The following is a 23,841-nucleotide window of genomic DNA, read 5'->3' as shown; positions in this document are numbered from 1 at the left end:
TCCTGTCAGCTTACTCCACAAATCAGTAGCTTACCCTAATTGCTACTGTGAAACTTCCTGGAATGAGTTTTTATAGACACCTTCTAGCTGAAAGGAAAGTTTGACAGTCAATGCAAGCTTTTGCAAACTTTCACTGAGGCAATGGGGATGTAGAGCATTACGCTAGTGGCACCAAAACAACATGTGGGTGACTTCTGCCTTCCCTGACTCTGGGGTGGGAAAATATACAACAACCATCAGACTGCAATAAATGAAAACACATAGCAGTGATAACAAAGGACTAATATAGTTGCAGAGATTCACCTGAGCTCCACTGACATTCAGCTGCGCTCAATAACATTTGCTATCTCTTCCACAACCAATGTATAAATCCTTAAAATGAATACTACATCCTTTTGCAAATTATTCTTTCTTCTCTCTGTACTCACAGCTGTGTTCAAAGGAGCAGCACTGAAGCACAGGGTCAATGTGCTGCTGTGATTTTTATTTTTCCTTTTTTTTGGTAAGTGGATACGTGTTTTCTTCTGTGCTACTGTTAATGATGTACTTTGTTATTCCCAGATAAAAAATTCTCAGTAAACTTCTGCCTATCAAGCCATGCATTTTTGACTGGTATATAATAAGTTGATTTAGACCTGTCTCTGCATCAAATGTAATTTGGAAATTTTTCATCTAGCAGTGAAGACCATATAACTAAATATTTTTGGAAGAATCTGCATTCCTGGAGATAGTATTTGCTCTTAGTTAACCTGTAAACCCACTCTGTTTTTTGGTTATTTGTTTAAAAAGCCATTATGAGCATGATTAAACTTATGGCATTTCTAATGTGAAGAGAGGCAATTAATAGCTAGGAAAAAGTATTCAGCAAGTAGCAATGTCCAGACTTTTTAGAGCTATCGAGTGGCTTGGAGGAAAAGGAAAAAAAAAAAAAAAAAGAAGAAGAAGAAAAAAAAGAGAGAGAGAAAGACTGATGATTCCAAGGAGATAATGTAAAATGCAAGGCTTGTGATAACTACAGCATACAAAAACCCCAATGGACAATGAAACCTCATGTTTCTTCCTTTCTTCCTAGGCAGGCTCATAGCAAAAGAGGCACACACTTCTGCCTGCTTATTGGTGACTGTATACCATACCTTCAGAGGTAGTAATGAAGCTTGCACAGGAATATACTGCCCCACACAAAGTGCATCAGCCTTTTCAAAAAGGCTGCTCAGGAAAGGTACCTTGGGAAAGGTTTGTGCTTTGCTTTGACTTAAGTCAATAACTTGTAATTTAGTTGAAATACTCAGCAGAAAAAGTCAATTACCAACTTTGTTGTTTCAAGGTTCATCACATTTTATTCTGCTTTTAGAATACAGTGAAAAGTATTCAGCAAACAGCAATGTCCAGACTTTTTAGAGCTAGTTTTGTGACCCTTTGTGTCATGGTTTTTTGACCTTTTATACAGTGCAAATTCCTTCACACATTTCCTCTCTTCTCTAGTAGCCACTTCTTAGGCAATGTCTCCACCATATGTTCAAGCACAACTGAAAAACATTTCTAACTTACAGCAATTAGTTATCAGCTACTAACTAACATGATAAACCAGATGTAAAATTGTGGTAGAAAGGTGCTAATGTGCAGTTCCAATCTAAACAGTGGCAGCTACTTAGCTGGATACTTAAGAAAATCTGATCTGATCCATGCACCAGATGACCAGAACAGCATCTCCGTTTCCACCAGCCTGCCAGTGTAAAACACAGACCTCAGGCCACATCTGCATCCCATCCCCTCCAAAATCTGCTCTGAAGAGCCTGGCTGTGCTGCATATGCTAGTCTACTCTAGTTCTGTGGCCACAGGATTCTAAGTACCATGTTGTGATCAGGTAGAAAAATGTTCTTTTTATGTCCTCTTTGCACACGCGAAGAAGGGTAGGCAATGTTTTTCCCTCTGTTTTTATTAAAGTGAAATGGTATACCATTGAAATTGTTCATGGATATTAGGAGAATTTCCTGATGGAATCAGTATGTCTCAGTTCCAGTAAACAGAAATCTGAAAATGCCTGATACAGGAAAAACCTATTCCAGAATAAACAGAAGATAGCATTTGTAACTGCAGGCTTAAACTGACCTTTGTTAGCAAAGCATTTGACTTAGAGAAGGTTCTGAGCTGGTGAACATAATAAAATGCAACAGTGATTTTGATGAAGAAAGGCTAACTTACTTCACCTGTGGAAATAGGTTTTATCTTCAACAAATTTAAATTTGCAATAGTCCATTTCATTTCACTGAAAAGACTTTTTTCTTACACCATGCATCTTGCATCCTGATATTAAAGTCATAACATGCAATTCCATGCAGAGCAAAGTGAGCTGTGCAAGTGTACAGGGTTTTCTACTTTTTAATGAAGTTATGTTTCTCTTTCTAGTCAAGAGGCAGAGTGATTACGGTAAGCAGTCATTTGTGGTAGCTCTACAGCCAGATAAATGAAGTTCTTTAGGATTCCTGAGGTGAAACTAGAGATAAATAAATTATATATTTGGCTTGTTTTTACTGATTTTCAGATCAAATATGAGTGCCCTACTCTTCTCCAATGTTTTCTCATCTGACTTCCATCTGACTGGAAACATGCATTTTTATTTTAACACTGAATATTAGGTCTAAACCAAAATTTAGTCTGTATGAATACAAATGTTCATGAGAAGCAAATATGTATTTCTGAAAATAAATAAAACATATTTTTTTTCACATGCACTTTAGTCACAGCTTACTGATGCTTTCAACATCATCAGGTGTCAAATCTGGATGGGTGCTGTAAGACTGAATTACCTGCGTACCTTTGGAGAGAGAAGGTACTGTAAGGTTTTATTTTCCCTACCAGTTTAATTTTTATTTTGTTTCTAAAGAGTCAGTACATCCACATATTGTCCATACTGGGAAATCTGAAAATGTAAAAGAATTGTTGTTATAAGTTATATTTAGATGTTCAACTCTGGGCTTCCAAGTTAGCAAATTTCAGCTATAATATTTCAGCTTAGATCTACTCTGTATCCAGCTATGAACCAGACAAGCTTTTGAAATATATGCATACAGTTATGTAAGAAAAAAAAAAAAAAAGGAAAAGAAAACTTTTCAAGTACTGCTAAGTGTGTACCATTCATGTGTATGTTTCTGCATAGAGATATACATGACTGAATGACATTTGCTTTTCTTTTGTTCAATACTGATTTTTTCACTGTAATATGCTTTAGAATACACCTGCAAATGCAAGCCAGAGACCTGCATTACCTTCGTAAAGGACAGATGTTTAAAATGCATGACTGTCTGTGCAAGGCAAGTTTGTAAGGCAGAGTCCATAGAGTTCATTTTACACTTACGTGTATGGTGTTTATTTTTATAATTATATCTATAGCATTTATTTTATATTTATTTATAGAAGGCATATATCAAACACAGCATTGATAACCAGTCAAGGGAAGGGACTGACCTACTCTGCTCTGTGCTGGTGCAGCCTCACCTTCAGTACTGCATGAAGTTTTGAATTCTACAGTATAAAAAGGACATAAAACTATGATAGTGTGTCCAAAGGACGTCTACAAAGATGGTGAAGAGGTAAGGATGTTTTAATTAAAGGGAAAAGGAAGAGGAAAAAAAAATGAAAGCAGCTCAAGGGAGATGATCCTGCCCCTCTACTCAGCCCTGGTGAGGCCCCACCTGGAGTATTGTGTCCAGTTCTGGGCTACCCAGTGCAAGAGGGACATGGAGCTACTGGAGAGAGTCCAGAGGAGGGCTACAAAGATGATTAAGGGACATGAGCATCTCTGAGGAAAGGCTGAAAGAACTGAGCCTGTTTAGCCTGGAGAAGAGAAGGCTGAGAGGGGATCTTTTCAATGTATATTTAAAATCTTGAGGGTGTCAAGACGATGGGCCCAGGCTCTTTTCAGTGGTGTCCAGTGATAGGACAAGAAGCAACAGGCAGAAACTGAAACACTGGAACTTCCATCTGAATATGAGGAAAATATTCTTTATTGTGAGGGTAACAGAGCATTGGCACAGGTTGCATAGAGCAGTTATGGCATCTCCTTCACTGGAGATATTCAAAACCCATGTGGATTCAATCCTGTGATGTGTGCTCCAGCTGTCCCTCCTTGGGCAGGGGGCTTGGACTAGATGATCTCCAGAGGTCTCTTACAACCTCAACAGTTCTGTGATTCTCTGAGCAGCCTTTCTCATAAACATTGCTGTGTGCTCATATTTTCTGTTATTATCACAGAGATATAAGAACAGTATAAGTAACATTGCTTTCAATTTATTAACCTAGTTTCCTGTTTAGAGAGTTTCGACTGAGTGGTTTGGAAGAAAAGTTTTAGTTGAACTATACTGTCACCTTGTGGTGACCAGTGTTTCTCATTCAAATTCAAACATGAAAGTTTTATTTTCAAACTGAAGAATCTGGACACCGTACAAACACAGGTGTATTTTCAAACTAGATACCCTTCTTGTATCTGCTTTTTAAAAGATATCCAGGGTGGCTTTGTCACCACTATTTGCAACGAGGTGTCTACCTTTGAAGATCAAGATGACATACAGAAACAAAGGCATCCAAACTGATTGTCATGAAAATCTTGTCCTTCAATTATTCACTTTTCCTGCAGCCCAACAGAAACACTGTTACCTAGGCCAGAGCGTCCAGTTCCCAACAGGACCTAAAAACATTTGTTTCATCTCAGAGATCACATTTAGAAATAGATACTTCAGCTGGCCTGCATTTTTGAAGATAATTGATATCAAGCACCTACTAGCTTCTAGCATATGTTAAGCTTGAATCTTCATTATTCCTATCCCTTGCAGTCATCCCCATTTGTGCAAAGGACACACAACATGTACACAATTAAGAGACGACACATGATGACATCTGACAGAAGTTGTTTGGGTATCAGGCTCACATTTGCCACACAGAATTCCTTTCAGCAGTGTTCAGGTTTTGAAGAATGTCCTGGTTTCAGTTAGAACAGAGTTAATTTTCTTCCTAGTAGCTGGTGGAATGCTGTGTTTTGGCTTAGGATGAGAAGAGTTCTGATAACAACCCGATGTTTTAATTGCTGCAGAGCAGTGCTTATACTAAGCCAAGGACGTCTCAGCTTTTTGCTCTGTCCTGCCAACAGGCAGGCTGGGGGTGCAGCAAGACCTGTGAGGGGACAGATCCAGGACAGGTGACCCAAACTAGCCAAAGGGGTATTCCATACCATCTGGGGTCATGCTAAACAATATATAGCCAGGGGAGGGGGGCCAGACTGCTCGGGGTTAGGCTAGGCATCGGTCAGCGGGTGGTGAGCAATTGCATTGTGCATCACTTCTTTCACACACATTATTAGTAGTAGTACTATTATCATCATTGTATTATTATTGTTATTGTTATTATTATTGTTATTGTTATTATTATTTTCCTGACTTATTAAACTGTCTTTATCTCAACTCACGGGCTTCACTTTCCATTTCTCTCCCCTGCCCCAGAGAGGGAGGGGGGAGGGTGAGCGAATGGCTGTGTGGTGTTTAGCTGCCGGACGGTTAAATCATGACAAAGAACCAGAACAACTACACTGCTTTGGAGCAACTCCCACTGTGGTCACTTCAGGGTACTATAGCTGTACAATGGCGATGCTTGTACCCTGGCAATGTTGCTAACTAGCAGTATAACGCCAAACCCATGAGAAGCAAATGCCCCTGAGGCTATTAGGTGCTTATATCTACCTCGCTCTTTACTGCTTAGGCAGCCCTGTTTCGGCCTCCCCTGCCCCCCAGCAGGACTTGCATGTAAGGCTACACTGTGTTAGTGCAGGCAGGGACTGGAAGTAGGCAATTCTTCTCTTCTTCCTCAGCAAAGTGCCAGGGCAGAGCAAGGGGGTCAGGAAGGCCTATGGATGGGATCAGGTTGAGGCAGAGAGGCTTGTACACCTGAGGTGAGGGATGGAAGGAAAAATGGGTGGATATGTCCATTGTAACTTTTGGCTTCAGTTTTTCATCCCCAACTATATAAGACAGGCTGCAAAATACTGTGTTAGGGGATACAGAGAAAGGCACCCACCTCCACAGTATTCAATAAACCTTTAACTAGATGCATGCTATGATCATCTAGGATCGTATTATCTGCTGACATTTGTGGTGGTTTTACCGTACTGGGCAGCTAAACCCCACAACCGCTCTCTCACTCCCCCTCCTTTAGATGAGGAGGGGGAGAAGTAAAGCAAAGAACAACTCACGGGTTGAGATAAGGATAATTTAATTAAAGGGAAAATAATTATAATAATAAAATAAAGACTACCGAACTAACAATTTAACTAAGGGGAAATAAAAAGGGAAAGGGGAAAGGGAGGGGAAAAAAGGAAAATAAAAAGAAGGGAGGAAAACAAACAAACAAAATAAATGAAGGCTATATGGAAGTGCAGAGGAAAGAAATTACTCTCTACTTCCCACAAATGAGCGATGATTGACCACGTCCTTGAAGCAAGGCCTCAACGCACGCAGCCGGTGTTCGAGAGGAGGACCGACCTCTTCCAAACGAGAGCCCACCCCTCCTCTCTTCTTCCTGTTTTCCCCTTTTATTGCTGAGTGTGACATCACATGGTATGGAATATCCCTTTGATTGGTTTAGGCCAGCTGCCCTAGTGATGTTTCTCTCCTCAACTTTTGCCCACCCCCTAGGAGGGTTAGAGAAAGGCCTAATACTGTGCCACTGCTGCTCAGCAGCAGACACAACACTGGTGTGATAACACTGCTGTTCCAGCTACAAGTACAGCGTACGGCACTGTATGGGCTGCTGCTGGGAAAGTTAACATTCCAGCCAGACCCAATACACATTGCAGTGACAGTTTCCCCCATCACTGGCTGGATGCCAGGTGCTGTGTGGGAGCTGCAGTGGAACATAGGTTGTAGTGACAGACTACTGTTTCCTGCATCAGAAAGACAGTCCTGAAATCCAGACCTTCTGTATCACTTGGGATATTTCCTATTGCATCAAAAAAGAGTGACTTGGTCAGTGAATTTAGGCCGGTGCCATTCAGTGTGTTATATATGGAGTGGTAATTCATGTCAAAAAAATGGTTGATATTAATAAAGAAGGGGAAGATGTGGGAGTGAGGCCATTGGGGTTGGTTAATGATAACATCAGACTCTTAAAGATAAGGCCATCAGGAATGTAAAAGAGCTTAGAGGGAACAAAGAAGGGTGATTCAGGAGACTCCATGCAGTCTTGAGTTTCTTGCTCTCCATAGAAGTTTCTGGGTGTTTGCTGTTGCTGGGCAAAGATGTTTGACCAAGGAAAAGTTGTTTTGAAAAGAACTGCAGGGAGGCGAAGGGTACAAGAAGGGAGACTGGCCTCGAGATAAAAAAGAAGGCAACACGATGAAGTTATGTCATCAATAAAGAAGCAGGAAAAAGGAGTAAAGAGGACCAGCCTAGCAGAACGGTTACCACGACGGGAACAGCAGGCACATGGATTGCCATATGAAGAAAGGAACAGGAAGTACCGCACCACTACGCAAAAGAACTTCTTCACGGTGAGGGTGACGGAGCACAGGGACAGGCTGCCCAGGGAGGCTGTGGAGTCTCTGCAGATATTCAAGCCCGGTCTGGACACCTACTTGTGCAACCTGCTCTAGGAAACCTGCATTGGCAGGGGAGTTGGACCCAATGATCTCTGGAGGTCCCTTCCAACCCCTACAATTCTGGGAAACGAGCCCCACAACGCCTAGGTTTCTCTATCTCCTGTTTAACCTATTGGAGTAACAGCTCCATTAATACAATGTTTCCACAGTCTTCTAACACTTGGATTACCCCTAACAATTGAAAAGAGGAAGATGCAGTCTTTCTAGACCTGGCTTGCATCGATAAGAACCCCTGGTCTTGAAGACGACATCGAACGGCGAGTTGCATAGTGGGGCCTTGGTCCTTGCACAGCCCACAGACTCAAAAGTTTGCAGAGCGGAAGCTTTGCAGAGCTGTACGAACACTGAGGATCCAGTTCTGCAAGAAGCTGATGCAAAAGCTACACGGCACTGGGCAGTCTGGGTGAGGAAGAAAGAGACTGGCATTCTCACGGTGCATGGTTTAACTGAGTTTAGTCCTGTGGGCTGTGTCAACAGAACTGGCTTTGGTTTGTACCCTTTCAGGACACTGAGGACCCAATTTCATGTCTGTGGGCAGCACGGCTAAGCGGGCAGTGTACTCTGTGTCACTGGGGACAGAGGAGGGATTGACTGATGGGCAATGTCAGTGTGCCCTGCACAATGCTGCCGCCACCTTGCTGGAGCAGTTTGTGTGCTCCTAGCGCCAAAACATGCCTCTCGGAGGGCCGGGGGCAAGGCGAGGCAGAGCTGGAGGTGGTGTCAGGAAAGCCTCATGGCTCCTGCCAGGCACTGCGCCAGGCCTCAGCCCTGGGAGGCCAGCCCCGCCCTGCGGCCTCCTGGCGCCCATCGGCTGCCACAGCTCCATGCTGCCTAGCAACAAGCGCCAGTGGCCTCGCTATTGGCTGCGCCCAGAGGTGCCAAGGCAGGCGGCCAATGGGGCGGCGCCTGGCCGTGATGGAGCAGAGATGTCACAGGGCAGGGTTGGTGACATGGTGCTGGGTGTGCTGGGGCTGCGGCACTCTGGCGATGGTGGCGCACAGGCGAGGCGCGGCTTTTGGGCTGCTTGTGGCCCCTGAGGAGTTCTGCACCATCCAGCCTTTGGGGTTCTTCGCCATGCTTTCCCTGAGGAGAGCTTCATCATGCCGCTTTTCGTGTTGTTTTCACCTTCCAGCCCCTGAGAAGTGCTTCATCTTCTAACATTTGGTGTTTTTTCTTCTCTTTCTAGGCCCTGAGGAGTGCTTCTGCGTGCAGCTTCTGGTGTATTCCTCATTGCAACCCATGAGGAGTTCTTCATCGTCCAGCTTTTCGGGATCTCTTCACCACGTTTCCACATTACGAGTTCTTCATCGTCCAGCTTTTCAGGATCTCTTCACCACGTTTCCACTTTAGGAGTTGTTCATCGTCCAGCTTTTCAGGATCTCTTCACCACGTTTCCACTTTAGGAGAGCTTCATCGTCCAGCTTTTGGTGTTTGTCCCCTGCAGCCTCTGAGGAGTGCCTTCTGGAGCAGTTTTTGGTGTGTTCTTCACTACATCGCTGAGGAGCTCTTCAACGTGCAGCATTTGGGGGTTTTCCCCACACCACGTTTCCCCTGAGGATGGCTTCATTATTCAGCTCGTCGTGTTTTCTTCACTGTGCCGCTTGAGGAGAAATTCTTCGTGGAGCTTTTTGGGGTTTCTTCTCCCTGTGGCCCCTGAAGTGTGCTTCTGCGTGCGGCTTTTGTTGTGTTCTTCACTACGGCCCTGAGGAGTTCGTCGTGCAGCTTTTCTGGTTCTCTTCACTTCGGCCGTTGAGGATTGCTTTGTGGCGCAGCTTATGGTGTTTTTTTCACTGCGGCCCTTGAGGAGTTCTGCATGGTCCAGCTTTTGGGGTTCCCTTCATTACGTTTATGCGGAGGAGTTCTTCAGCGTGCAGCTTTTCTGGTTCTCTTCACTTTGGCCCCTGAGGAGAGCTTCGTGGTGCAGCTTGTGGTGTTTTCTTCACTTCGGCCCTGAGGAGTTCTGCACCATCCAGCCTTTGGGGTTCTTCGCCATGCTTTCCCTGAGGAGAGCTTCATCATGCCGCTTTTCGTGTTGTTTTCACCTTCCAGCCCCTGAGAAGTGCTTCATCTTCTAACATTTGGTGTTTTTTCTTCTCTTTCTAGGCCCTGAGGAGTGCTTCTGCGTGCAGCTTCTGGTGTATTCCTCATTGCAACCCATGAGGAGTTCTTCATCGTCCAGCTTTTCAGGATCTCTTCACCACGTTTCCACTTTAGGAGTTGTTCATCGTCCAGCTTTTCAGGATCTCTTCACCACGTTTCCACTTTAGGAGAGCTTCATCGTCCAGCTTTTGGTGTTTGTCCCCTGCAGCCTCTGAGGAGTGCCTTCTGGAGCAGTTTTTGGTGTGTTCTTCACTACATCGCTGAGGAGCTCTTCAACGTGCAGCATTTGGGGGTTTTCCCCACACCACGTTTCCCCTGAGGATGGCTTCATTATTCAGCTCGTCGTGTTTTCTTCACTGTGGCACTTGAGGAGAAATTCTTCGTGGAGCTTTTTGGGATTTCTTCTCCCTGTGGCCCCTGAAGTGTGCTTCTGCGTGCGGCTTTTGTTGTGTTCTTCACTACGGCCCTGAGGAGTTCTTCGTCGTGCAGCTTTTCTGGTTCTCTTCACTTCAGCCGCTGAGGATTGCTTTGTCGAGCAGCATTTGGTATTTTCTTCACCGCTGCCCTTGAGGAGTTCTGCATCGTGCAGCTTTTGCAGTTTGCTACAATGAGGCGCTTTTTGGCATCTCCCATGTCTGCAGCCAGACTGACAGCTCCGTGCCTGACGTGTGAAGAAGCAAGTTCTTCTGTTTGTTTTCAATCTGCCAACCGATCATTTCATGTAGAGCTGTCTTTTTTTGTACCTGCAGGTGCCATGTTCTGTCATGCTGCAATAAATCTCTTTCCAACCATTTCCGAGTTCTCTTGCCTCATGTACTGGGTTTATGTGGCAAGGTTTTGGTAGCGGGGGGGCCATCAGGGTGGGTTCTGCGAGTAGAATCCAGAAACTGCGCCACGTTAGAGAAGGGCCTGCTGCTGGCCACAGCCAGGCCAAGAAGCGCTGTTGTTTGTGCCTCTGTGAGGCCAGATTTAAGAAAGGATAAAAAAAAAAAAATTGCTGCGGAAGAGCAGCTGGGAGAGAGGGAGGAATGAGAAACAGCCTTGCAGACGCCAAGGTCGGTGAAGAGGGAGGGGAAGAGGTGCTCCAGGCGCTGGAGCCTGCAGCCTGTGGGGAGGACCACGGTGAAGCAGGCTGTCCCCCTGCAGCCCATGGTATACCACGGTGGAGCAGGGTTCCACGCTGCAGCCTGCGGAGGAGACCCCGGTGGAGCAGGGGCAGAGAGCGACCGAGAAGGAGCGGCGGAGACGAAGTGCTACAGGCTGACTGCAGCCCAATTGCCCCGCTCCCCTGAGCCGCTCGGGGGGAGGAGGTGGGAGAGGGTGCACTGGGTGGGGGAAATCTTACTGTCTCCCTACTCGGAGTCTGCTTTGCCCATCACGATACCTGCTGAGTGATCTCCCCGTCCTTATCTCAGCCCTTGAGCCCTTGGCATCGTATTTTCTCTCCCTTTCCCTTTCAGGAGGGGGTGTGTTAGAGCGGCCGTGGTAGAACTCGGCTGCCCACCCAAGTAAAAGCACCACACAGTAACACCTAAACTAAAGTCCCTTTGCTGCATCTGAAGTCCTTTCTTCCTTGTCCTAAATCTATGGCCTGGGGAGAAGTTTGCTCGCTTTTTATTTGCAGCATCCTTCTCCACATCTCGGTTCTGCCTGCTCCTGACATTAAAGCCTTAGTCCATTAATCCAATGTTTAATCTTCCCTTAGAGACCATGTTTTCTAAAAGTCTGATCCTAAGAAGGGTCGTTCTTAGCATCACTTCCTGGTTCTTTGGATGCTTTCTGCTTGGTGTGTGTGTTCCTTGAAATACAATCCTCAGAAATGGACACAATTTCAGTGGAAAATTTCACAGTAGACCCCACACTCTGGATAGAGCAGTCTTCCGTCAGCCGCTCCCTCTCACCTTCTTCAACCTGCTGATGGGAGCATGAGGTGGAGGGTGCCAAAAGGCTTTCTGAAGGTGACACATGGGGGTCTTCCCTGAGTAAGGTGTTCCGCTGTCAGAGAAGGAAACGGCTTTGTTGTTTGTTTCTCACCATCGGCACTTTGTTGCAGTTTCAGTTGTGATTGCCTAACTACACATAACCTATTGGATTATTTCGTTGAATATTTTTGCAGGAGTGGACATTTAACTCATTAGTTCAAATAGTGAGATCACGTTCATGTCATTCACTTACTTTTCAGCCGAATGCAACTTTTCATAGAATTTGCTAGCGTTGCAAGAGCCCAGCCATGACTGCTCTCCTCTTAAGGCACCTCCAGTGCTAAGGAGATGGGGAAAGACTTTGGGAGTGCATTTCGTGTCTTCCCACTGGGATGCTGATGCGCTAAACTTTTCTATCACGGAGCGTGATGTGAATCTCCAAACCAAGCAACAACAGCGCAACAAAAACAAAAGGCTCCTGCTACTGTCTCCCATGATATCCTGCTAACAAAGCTGACAAAGCGTGGGGCAGAAGAGCGGACAGTAAGGTGGGTTGCAAACTGGCTGACTGGCCGAGCTCAGAGGGTGGTGATCAACGGAGCAGAGTCCGGTTGGAGACCTGTGACAAGCTCAGGGGTCGGTGCTGGGTCCCATCTTGTTCGACAGCTTCATCAGCGACTCTGACGAGGGAACAATGTCCACCCTCAGCAAGTACGCTGACGACACAAAGCTGGGACGAGTGGCTGGCACGCCAGAAGGCTGTGCTGCCATTCAGCGAGACCTGGACAGGCTGGAGAGCTGGGCAGGAAGAAACCAGAGGAGGTTTCACAAAAGCAAGTTGCACCTGGGAAGTGTTATATATGGAGTGGTAATTCGTATGACCCCGGTGGAGCAGGGGCAGAGAGCGACCAAGAACAGGCCCGAAGACCAAGTTGCTTAACAACTTAAAGCGAGACATATTGCTCCCACGACTAGCCCTGGAATTCTCCGGTGTTTGTAATCAAGAAAAGGAATGGAAAATGGAGACTGTAAGTCATGGAACTTAAAGGATTGTTTGTTACATTTCCTGATTGTACCTATGTATAGGCATATTTGGGTTTCGTATGTCAAAGCAATGTTCTGTATATTTAGAATGTTTGATGTTCGTGTGTGCGTTTTGGTGGAGCGTAGACTCCCCGCACACCCAGCACTGTTTACTTGCCTTTTATACCTTTTATAAATATTTTTTTATAAATATTACGAAATTTAGATTGAGATGAGACTTCGTGTATAACAAGTAGCTGTTATTATGCGAGCCTGTGGTTCTAAGTAGGCTGGAGTTCACAAGTGGCAGTGAATGCCATTTTCATACATGACCTGCATGGGGGCTAGGAGCTGGTGAGATTATACGGGGTCAGCCACAGCTCTGCCCATTCCATACCCTGTTAATTTCCAGCCGTCCTGAATAGTGAAGAAGGCTGTGTGATGATACCAAGAGTCCTTTCCTAACAGGTTTGAAAATATTTAAATGAACAAGATTATTTTTACCCCACAAAGGACAAGAATAATTCCTTTGGCAATGTATCCTTGCAGGCAGCCAAACTAACACACTGCCATTGAAGGCTGTTGCTATGGTATCTGTCCAACATCTTCACAGCATCCTACAGATTTCTGAGACCTAATGTGAAAAAAAGAGAAGTAAAGAGGTAGCAAATGAAAGATGCACACGCAGGTTGCTGGGAAAATATGACCTAGGCCATCCTGTAGGATGAATTCATACTTAAAGAGTAGGGTTTTTGTTGTTGTTGTTGTTGTTGTTTTGTTGTTTGTTTGTTTGTTTGTTTTTCCAGTGAGAGTTCAGAGAGATTTGTTTCTCACCTTTCACTACAGATGGACCATGGATGGACTAGATGCGATATATTTTCATCTAAGGATGGAAATCTCCAAAGTGAAAGAAGTGAGGTGCCTGGGACACACCTTTGTGTGCCTGGAAACAATGCAGATAAAATCAAAATGGCTTTTTTTGCCCCATCTCTCAGTCCTAGCAGAAGTCAAAAGACTTCCAGCACATAAATCTGTGCTGAAGGAATTCAGTGGCAGGCCACACTCAGGAAACAAATGACAAATTAACATCAGAACAACTGCACAAGGCTGATTTGCACCAGAGCGAATATACAACAGATGAGGCCTAATTGTTTTTGAGATGGTGCCATGGGCTGATCTCTTTTTCTGTACAAAGAGCTCTACATTACAGGGTTTGAATTGTCCACATGTTCTTCATGGGCGGGCTCACCATGGTTTACAGGCTTATAATTCCACAATCAATGTTAAATAAAGTGGCTTTATCATCATTTTCTGATTTTCATTTAGGAGTATATGCGTTGAGCTGCTGATAAACACAAATTTATGCAGCTTTCTCTTGTTATAAATGAAGATACAACTCAATCTGAATTTAGTAATATTTATAAAAGGCTTTATATTTACTTTTTAAATTTTTTATTTTTATTTATAAAACAGCGCTGGGTGTGCGGGGAGTCTACACTCTAGCAACATTCACATACTAACATCAAACTTTCCAAATATACAGAACATTGCTTTTACATATTCATAAGTATAGAGTATGCCTATACATACGTACAGTCAGAAAAGGTATCAATTGAAACATGAATATGGAAAAGTTTTCTGAATTCTGGCAAGGGTTTAACAAACAATCCTTTAAGTCTATTACTATTAATGTCCATGACTGGGGGAGCACTGTTGGGGTTGGTAATCCTGGTTGAAGTGCTCCCATATCTTCCATGACTTCACTAGTTTCTCTCAGACCATATAATGGCCTCCATTTTCCATTCCTTTTCTTGATTACTATCACCAGAGAATTCCAGGGGTAGTCGTGGGAGCAGCAAAGGCCTGCAGTGGCAGTAGCGGTAGGGGGTAATGGTGCAGCAACAGGATCGGTGGCTGGCAACCCACACGTGTCTGACTGTGGTCCCACACGGCTCTTTAAGGCCTCAGAGACTGCTCGCCAGGTGCTGAGCAATCCCACTGCAACCTTGTCGTTTTTAGTTGCAGAGTCCCACACCTTGACCTCAGTTTGGTCCCATATTTCAGGATCATAAACTGTCTGATTGTTAAGAAGGAGAATAAGCCGTAAGGTTACCAGGACGTTTCTAAGGATGTATGATTCCCCATAAAGTGCAACTGCTTACCAGTGAGGGGCAGTTGTGTGCGCGGCTCCGCTTCTGTCAGCGTGAGCTTCTTTGCAGCTCCGGTGCGCCCATTTCCAGCAACTTTCTGTACGAGTTTCTCTGAGCGGTTTGCTGAGTTTGGCTGAACCTATCTTCATGAGGCGATTAGTGTGCCTGTTCCCGTCCTGGTCACCGTTCTGCTAGCCTGTCCCTTTTAATTCCTTTTCTCTACTCCTTTATTGATGACATAACTTCATTATATCGTGTTGCCTTTTTCATCTCAAGGACAGGCTCCCCTCTTACACCCTTCTCCCCACAGCAGTCCTTTTCCAACAACTTTCCATTGGTCAAACAACCTTGCATATAACAGCAACAGCAAACCCCCAGCAACTTCCATGCCTTAAGGGCTGCAGAACAAGCAACCCCGGAATGGCATGGCTCCTGAATCACCCTTCTTTGTGCCCTCTAAACTCTTTTACATTCCTGATGGCCTCATCGTTAAGAGTCTGATGTTATCACCAACCATGTGGCTCGTGGACACCCATGGCCACATTCCCACATCTCCCCCTTCTTTATTAACATCAATCATTTTCTTAAAACGAATTATTACTCCATAGATCACACTCTGTGCGTGTAATTTTGCCCAGTACTAACTCTGATGTAATTCCCCATAGTCTCTAGGTCTATTGGAGATGTGTGGTAGGAGAATACATGCAGCGGATGTAATACACAATAAATGTTTGTTCATTGTCTTTTGTATTATAAAAACAGGGAGTTCTGTTTGAGGAACGGGAGTTGTGAAAACTCCCTGCTGAAGTAAGGAGCTGTATAATGCTTGGCTAGACACTATGAAAATTCTTTTGCTTAATGTAACAAAAAAGAGCCTCCCCCCCCCCCCCCCCCCCCTTCTCTCCTTCTGCATCTCAGTTGTCTCTTTTGTTTAAAGACCCTGCTGCAAAGCTCATGTAACCACCTCCTGATAAGTTGCTAAACTAGTGTATCAACATCCTGCCTTCCTGTCTCACGCTGGGCCAACATGACCAAATAAAAAAAGGTGAACCACAACGCCGAGGAAGACTACGGCCTTCATCTTCACGACCACCAGAGGGACAGAGACGACCCCCTAGCAACAGCGCGCGCAGCCGCAGAATATACCAGGATGTGCTGCGTAATCCTGGAATTACCAAGATCTAAAAAGGGACCCTGGGGGGGGTGAGGTGCGCGCCGTTGGTGGAGCTGAGACTCCCCGGTCGCCCAGCGCTGTTTTGCTTGCTGTTTGCTTACTCAGTAAATTCCTTTCTGTTATTAATGCAATGCTCTCTGAAAATTAATTAAGGGGGCAACTTATAACAGCGGAGATGAATTAAAACCGATTTTTCACTGGTTATGTCTGGTTTAATGCTTTAGACGGTATCACAGGAGCTGCATGCCACAGACAAGCGGACTCTCCCCTGATCACTTCCCATTTATCACAGCCGAAAATGCCCCGCTCCTGGACGTTGAAAGTACCAGGAGCTCTCCCAAGTCCCGCAGCCCAGGGATGCGCTTTTGGGGCAGCCGCAGCGTGCACAGCGCAGACGGGAAGGGGGCAGAGAGCGCCTGAGGGGCCGGGCCGGAGGGGGCCGGGCCGGGCTGCGCGGCCGCTCCCCCGGAAGCCGTGTCGGGGCTATAGCGGAAGGGAGGCGGGGCCCGGCCTCTTTGGTGCTGGCGGCGGGGGAAGATGGTGAGCGCCGGGAGGGGGGCGCGGGGCATCGGCCGCCATCCGCCGCCACGCCGCGCCCGGCGGCACCGCGGGCCCCGGAGGGGGCTCAGGGAAGCCCCGGCGCCACGATGCGGGCCCGAGCGGCGGCGTTGGGGCGGCCGATGGAGGGCAGCGGCCTCGGGGCTTGGGCCTGGGCCTGGGCTGGCGGCGGGAAGGGGGGGGGGGGGAAGGGGGCTGGGGTCGTGCTGGCGGCGGGGCGGGGAGGCTGAAGGGACGGGGCTCGGTTGACCTGGCCGCCCGCGGTGAGCGTGGGGCAGGCGTGCGGGGAGTAAACGCGTTTTAGGAAAAATAAGTTTAATATTTGTTGGTGAGGAGGGTGGGGGAGTTGAGAAGGGCTTTGGGGATAAATGCCGGGTGGTTTCACGTGGATCAGTGCACAGCGGGGGGATGGGGGCAGGGTGGGGCAGGGAAGGCCAAGGAGCCCATTTCTGAAAATGGAGGAGGCCTGCAAGTAAAACTGGGGGGGTGGTTTAGAGTTCAGCATGGCGCTGACACACTCACTGTGCCAGAGTCCTACCCAGCAGCTAATTCCTAATTAATACCTCAGAGGAGTTAGGGAACTTTTGCTGGTATTTTAGACAAAGTTATCCTTTGAGGTATGGATGTATCTGTCAAGTGGTCATGATATTTACACATGTTATGTCTTGAAATCTTTGTCAGACGAAGGGCACGTCATCGTTTGGTAAGCGAAGAAACAAGACACACACTTTGTGTCGCCGATGTGGGTCCAAGGCATACCACCTGCAGAAGTCTACCTGTGGGAAATGTGGATATCCCGCAAAGCGTAAGAGAAAGTGTAAGTATGGAGCTTTTAACTGACTTGAGCTTAAATACTTGCATTTCTCTTCTTCAGTAGTTAGACTTTTTTTTTTTTTTTTCCAAACCAGGGAAAAATAGTCTGTCATCCTGGAATATTTGAAGCTTTTTTGAATTGAAATTAATACTGATTTAATTAATTTAGCTGATACTAAAGCTACCTTGCAGTATTACTACATAAAAATTGACTTGGTTTAAAACTTTTTTTCTTCCTGTTGCTGAATATTTGTGCAATTCAAATGTACTGTGCAGCAAATGATTTTGTGGACAGCATGAGTAACAATAACTTCCATGTTCTAGATAACTGGAGCGCAAAGGCTAAAAGGCGCAACACCACTGGTACTGGTCGCATGAGGCACCTGAAGAAGGTCTATCGTCGATTCAGGTATGATGTTTCAGTGCAAACTAGTATAACATGAAATCTTACATGGATTTCACTTTATTCTAAAATCCATCGTGATTCATAGTTAACATGTTTGGTTAGCACACTTAATGTGGTATGGTCTTCCTTCTAAAATATATCATGAAATAAAGGATGCCTTATGTAATTGGTAGCATACTCCTTTGAGGTTATAAAGCTTACCATTAGTAATACATGGGCTGTATAAAAAGCTCTGATGTTTCTTTTAAATGCAGGTAGTGCAAAACAGAGAGGGTATTGTAATAAAATGGCCAAATTTTAAAAGATACCACCAGTATTTGTGAGTCAGTTAAGTTGCTGGTTGCACTCAAGTGTGGGTTTTTATAAGGGAATTCTTGAAATGTGTTCTAATCACTTCACTTAAATCCACAAAAAAAAGTTGAGAATTGAAATACTTCTGTAGTTGCTGTGTTACCTGGGTGAACTCAGTTAGCAGTAAGTAGTTACAATACCAGATTGTGTTCGAGGTTTCAAGATCTTACTGTAAAGCAGAGTTGAACTTATGAAGTAATGTAGGGGAAGGTACTGTGCTGTTAAATTAAGAATTCTTCTTGTAATTAAATCCGTGTTCTAAAACAAAACTGTGTAATTTCTGGTCTAGTAAGTCCTGGAACTAGGTGTAGTAGAGGGATCAGTTTCATAGTTTTTTTGTTTTTTTAATTATCACAGTCCATCCCAGCAGCAGCCAGAAAATAGCTCTTGTATAACTGCAACCTCTGTTCCACCAAGTGTGGCTGAAGTGGAAGTGTCATTTCCTGGCGGCAAGCTTGGGTCTGACTCTTTTGTCATGCCTGTGCTAATTTTTGGTTGGAAGCATGGAGAATTTCTGCAAGAAATTGACTTGATTTTTCAGTTCTAACAAACTGAAACGTATTGTTGAGTTGCTTAGTAGAACATAAAATACTGGATGCCTTCAGCTGATGTTCTGGATCAGTCTCACTGTTTACCCTCAGTTACTGAAATCTTCCTATTTGAAGAAGTCAAAATTAACAGAAGAAAGAAAACCATACCACTAATTCCAAAACAGCTTGTCAATGATGCTTCTTACTAAAAATGTCTGAACATATGAACTTCATAGTGATTTCAGTGCATTGCTGAGATAAGCTGATAAAAAGCTGATAAACTTGATCTATAATATTAATTATTAGACTAAATGACCTTGAGCAAAAGTATACCTTCCAAAAAGTGGTAACTGTATTTCTAATTGCAGGAATGGATTCCGTGAGGGAACCACACCGAAGCCTAAGAGAGCAGCTGTTGCAGCCTCCAGTTCATCATAAAGATTCATCTATTTGCTAAAATAAATGGTCTTATCCAGATAATCTGTTACCTTTTATATGTTTTACTTTATTGAAATATGGGATTCCTGAAAATACATACACTTAGACACAAAATTTCTTAAGAGGCTTTATGTGTTACTTGAGACATGACTTGCAGGTGAAATGGAATGTTGGCACTTGAAACTTGCCTTTGAGTTTCACTGTGTCCATAAAGAACCCTGAACATGTGAGCATCTCTGATGAGTCTCTTAGCATGGACAATTTATTTCAAAAACAGTAACTCCTATAACAGCTCTTCAGTGCTGTTTTAAGATGCAATAGGTTAAGAGGGATGCTCAGTCTTAGACATGGTTCACTGTTCTATGGCTCTGAAAGGCTACAAAGAATACTGCATATTCATGGGGTTGTTGCTCTAGGGAGGGGGAGAAACTCCCAAATCTGGAGGGGCTTATTGCCAGATGCAAAGGGATGGGAGATAGGTCATCAAGGCAGAAGTTATCCAAATGGTCTGAGAGCGGCAGTGTGAAAAGTTGATGCAGACAAATTATGCTGGGTATAAACAAGTAATAATAAGGTATATAAGTAAGTGGGTTATGTTTGAATTATGGACTGATACCTGGTAAACTTGCACCCTGTGTGGTGTTGCTGGGTCACTCAGCTTGTTTCAAGCTCTCAACCTTTCAAAAAGTTCCTCCTAACACAGAGGATGGTAGTCATTGGATGGGTTAAGAGGATTTTGAGATGTCTTGAAGACAAAATACGGAGTGGCAGTGGGGGGGGGAACCTGATGTTTCCTTGAAGCGTTGGCCTGTTTTTAATTCATAGAATCATAGAATATCCTGAGTTGGAAGGGACCCTTAAGGATCAAGTCCAACTCTTGACACCGCACAGGTCTACCCAAAAGTTCAGACCATGTGACTAAGTGCACAGTCCAATCTCTTCTTAAATTCAGTCAGGCTCGGTGCAGTGACCACTTCCCTGGGGAGCCTGTTCCAGTGTGCAACCACTCTCTCTGTGAAGAACCCCCTCCTGATGTCAAGCCTAAACTTCCCCTGCCTCAGCTTAACCCCGTTCCCGCGGGTCCTGTCGCTGGTGTTAATGGAGAAAAGGTCTCCTGCCTCTCGACACCCCCTTACGAGGAAGTTGTAGACTGCGATGAGGTCTCCCCTCAGCCTCCTCTTCTCCAGGCTGAACAGGCCCAGTGCCCTCAGCCGTTCCTCGTACGTCTTCCCCTCCAGGCCTTTCACCATCTTCGTAGCCCTCCTCTGGACACTCTCCAACAGTTTCATGTCCTTTTTATACTGTGGTGCCCAGAACTGCACACAGTACTCGAGGTGAGGCCTCACCAGCGCAGAGTAGAGTGGGACAATCACCTCCCTTGACCTACTAGCGATGCCGTGCTTGATGCACCCCAGGACACGGTTGGCCCTCCTGGCTGCCAGGGCACACTGCCGGCTCATATTCAACTTGCTGTCTACCACGACCCCCAGATCCCTCTCTTCTAGGCTGCTCTCCAGCGTCTCATCGCCCAGTCTGTACGTGCAGCCAGGGTTTCCCCGTCCCAGGTGCAGGACCCGGCACTTGCTCTTATTGAACTTCATGCGGTTGGTGATCGCCCAGCTCTCCAACCTATCCAGATCCCTCTGCAAGGCCTTTCCACCCTCATTCGAGTCCACAACTCCTCCAAGTTTGGTGTCATCAGCAAACTTGCTCAAAATACCTTCTATTCCTACATCCAGATCGTTTATAAAAATATTGAAAAGTACCGGCCCTAAAATGGAGCCTTGAGGGACCCCACTAGTGACTGCCCGCCAGCCTGATGCACCATAACCCTTTGGGCCCTGCCCGTTAGCCAATTGCTCACCCATCGTATGATGTTTTTATTTAGCTGCATGGTGGACATTTTGTCCAGTAGGATCCTATGGGAAACCGTGTCTGCAGAATGGTTTGGGTTGGAAGGGACCTTAAGATCTCCCAGTTCCAACCCCCTGCCATGGGCAGGGACACCTCATACCACACCAGGTTGCCCAAAGCCCCATCCAGCCTGGTCGTAAACACTTCCAGGAATGGGGCATCCACAGCTTTTCAGGGCAACCTGTACCAGAAATTTCCAGAGATTGCACACAGTTTTGTCAACAAATGTGTCAGCTAATGTAAATCTTTAAAGAAATTTTCAGCCAGGTTTGAAACAGAGGTGTATACAACTAGAGTGCCTTTAAAAGACACATAGTTTGTGCGCTGGATAATTTAATGTATCTACTTAGGCTGTTTATAAGCAAGAGAAAATTTGCTGTTTTTACATTAGCCTGTAACAAGCATGCTGTACTCTGTTATCAACTGGTCATCTGAGAGATTAGCAGTGTAAGTGTTGAGGTTTTAAAATAGATGTGTATTGCACATAAGTACCTGTGTATTCACAGGTCTAAGGAATGCCTCTGAAATGTGCTTCTTGATGAGCTACCTGAAAATGAGTAAATAGACAAAGTAAGCGTACATGCTTTTTTATTAGAACATCCCCTCAAAGTATCTTAAAACAGGAGATCAGCAAGACAGCAGAGGCTTGTTGAACAATACTACTGCAGGCATTCTGAGTGGAAATTAGAGCCTTTGTGTTGTAAACTGTTCATTCTGTAACCTGAGACTTGTTTCAGCACCCTGTTACACTGACACAACATGATACAACGCTGCAAAGGCAAGTGCTCAGCCATTTGATGCTGCTACCAGTTAGTTGCTTAGCATTAATTATGTTACACTGTACTGTGCTCCTTAAAAACAAGCATTTGTAATAACATAGCATTTGTAATAACATACAATATGTAACAACATACAATAACATACAAAAAAACAGTGATTGAAACTTGAAATGACTCACAGTAACCTTTAAACCTACAAACTTTTTTCAGAGATATTTCTACCTGCACTAAGAACAAGTTCTCTGTTGGAGCAGTTTGACAGCATTTTCAACTGCTCTTAAAATGCTTTGGGATTATATTAAACCAAAGAGCTTGGTTAATCACCAACACGTAAGTTATAGTTAGACTACAAGTCAGCTTTGCTGGACGTAGATTCTGAAGCACTTCATTTGTAGTGTTTCCTTAAATGCTGAAAACTTAAACTTTGTGCTTGTTCTTTTTAGCATTTAGGTAATCTTTTGTTGATATCTTGTTAAAATAATCTTAACTTGAGGGTTATCCATTAGAATTGAACCCCTGCATAGTGCTCACTGTAGTTTACATCAGCCCCTTTCTGTACAGAACTATTACCATACAGTTTATTTTTGCACCCTTCAGACTGATACACATGACACAGTTAACCTAAGAGACCATTACACAGTATTATCTAAATTGTTTCCAAAATTACAAAATGTCATATTCAGTGTTGCAAGTCTCGCTTTTCAGACAACACTGTATCAGATGATTTAAATTAAGGTTTCTTACAGAGAGGTGTTTGAGCAACTGTGGTGGCAGAAGATTAATCACTTTTGGTATGTCTAGCTCCAGAAGTGTAATAGCATGCTAGAGTTTAAAAAGGGATCCTTGTCAGCTTGACTTGAGGGTCAGAATGTTTTTTTCAGTCTCCAAATTGTAAACAGGAATTCTGCTTAGTGCCATGGAGCAGTATTTCATCTGTGTTGCTTCATAATGTAGTTGAAGGGATGGTGAGATCTGACACAGCAGCTGAATGCATAGTGAACCATACCTACTGGACAGCTAACCAGGGAGCCTCTTTAAATCCAGAGCTCTAGATTTATAGTAGGGTGATTTTGCTTTTCTTATTATGGTCTTTTGAGGGTAAGAAGGAACAAATGCATAGACCAGTACCAAAGTTTATTAGTTGTAGTTGATAAAATTAATGCAATCCCTTAAAGGGAATTTAGACATTTACTACTGTTGTACTGCCTGCAAGTACATGTAAATAGTAGTACCTATTTTAGATCGCATGTGTGCACTGGCAAACCCAATGTCACCTGTAGCAACAAGAGGTTCTTGCCTCCACAACAGGAACAGCTGAAGATGTTTCTGTGATCCAGCGTGCTGACATACAGTGGTGTTAATTTTGCTTTAGGTAGGAGCTGTGACCAACTCTTCTGCTGCTGTATTGATAGGTAGTATGGACACCAGTCCAGCTATTTTTTTTTTTTTTCACAATGACACAACAAGATTTACTAGGTTTTAGTGGCTTCCTGGAAAAGGAACGGGCAAAAGTGAGGAAACTGTTTGGGAAGAAGTATTAGTCACTTTTTCTTTATGAGTTTACATGAAAATGGTTTGTGCTTTGGTTCATGACAATGATGTAAAGATCTCTCCTAAATTACTTTCCCATACACTGCCTAAATACTGCACTGGATTCTTAAGCTTCTCTCACCCTGAGAACCTTTGAGGTCTTGACACTACATACATACTACAATACAAATGTGAGAGGGTTTTTAGTTCAAAATACCAAATAACTTAATTGATGTTATTTCTCTTACTCAGAATGCGTATAAACTCCTCTGCCACATCATGGGGCAGTCGATGTAAGATGTGTCCATAAAAAACATGAAGTGAATCTCCAATTTCTGGGTTTTTATTGTTGTTGCTTCATGAACTAAAAATAAATATGTTAGTGCAGCAGTCCTCAATTCAGGTTGTGTACAAGTTGGCCAAACTGCAATTTCTTCCTGGAAACAGTCATATTTCTTGTCTGATGGGGAGGTCAATGTTCTAGTGCTTTCCATGGAGCATTACTTTCCC

At 44.5% G+C, this 23,841-nt stretch overlaps 1 protein-coding gene and 1 non-coding gene across 2 annotated transcripts; both read left to right on the top strand.

The window, feature by feature from the left end:
- The first annotated feature begins 16,405 nt into the window (after window positions 1-16,405).
- On the top strand, window positions 16,406-19,150 carry RPL37 (ribosomal protein L37). The gene is made up of 4 exons (XM_068667234.1): window positions 16,406-16,552; window positions 17,252-17,387; window positions 17,708-17,792; window positions 19,039-19,150. Exons 1-4 carry the CDS (start codon window positions 16,550-16,552, stop codon window positions 19,106-19,108), a joined length of 294 nt encoding a protein of 97 aa, XP_068523335.1. The 5' UTR covers window positions 16,406-16,549; the 3' UTR covers window positions 19,109-19,150.
- On the top strand, window positions 18,854-18,934 carry LOC137848713 (small nucleolar RNA SNORD72). Its single transcript, XR_011091489.1, has one exon. It is a non-coding gene; the product is annotated as a small nucleolar RNA SNORD72 (small nucleolar RNA).
- Window positions 19,151-23,841: the final 4,691 nt, after the last annotated feature.

The sequence above is a fragment of the Anas acuta genome, chromosome Z, assembly GCF_963932015.1.
Source record: "Anas acuta chromosome Z, bAnaAcu1.1, whole genome shotgun sequence".
In the NCBI taxonomy this organism is placed as follows: Eukaryota; Metazoa; Chordata; class Aves; order Anseriformes; family Anatidae; genus Anas; species Anas acuta.
The sequence above is the reverse complement of the archived record's forward strand: the minus strand, read 5'-3'. Positions and strand labels throughout refer to the sequence as shown.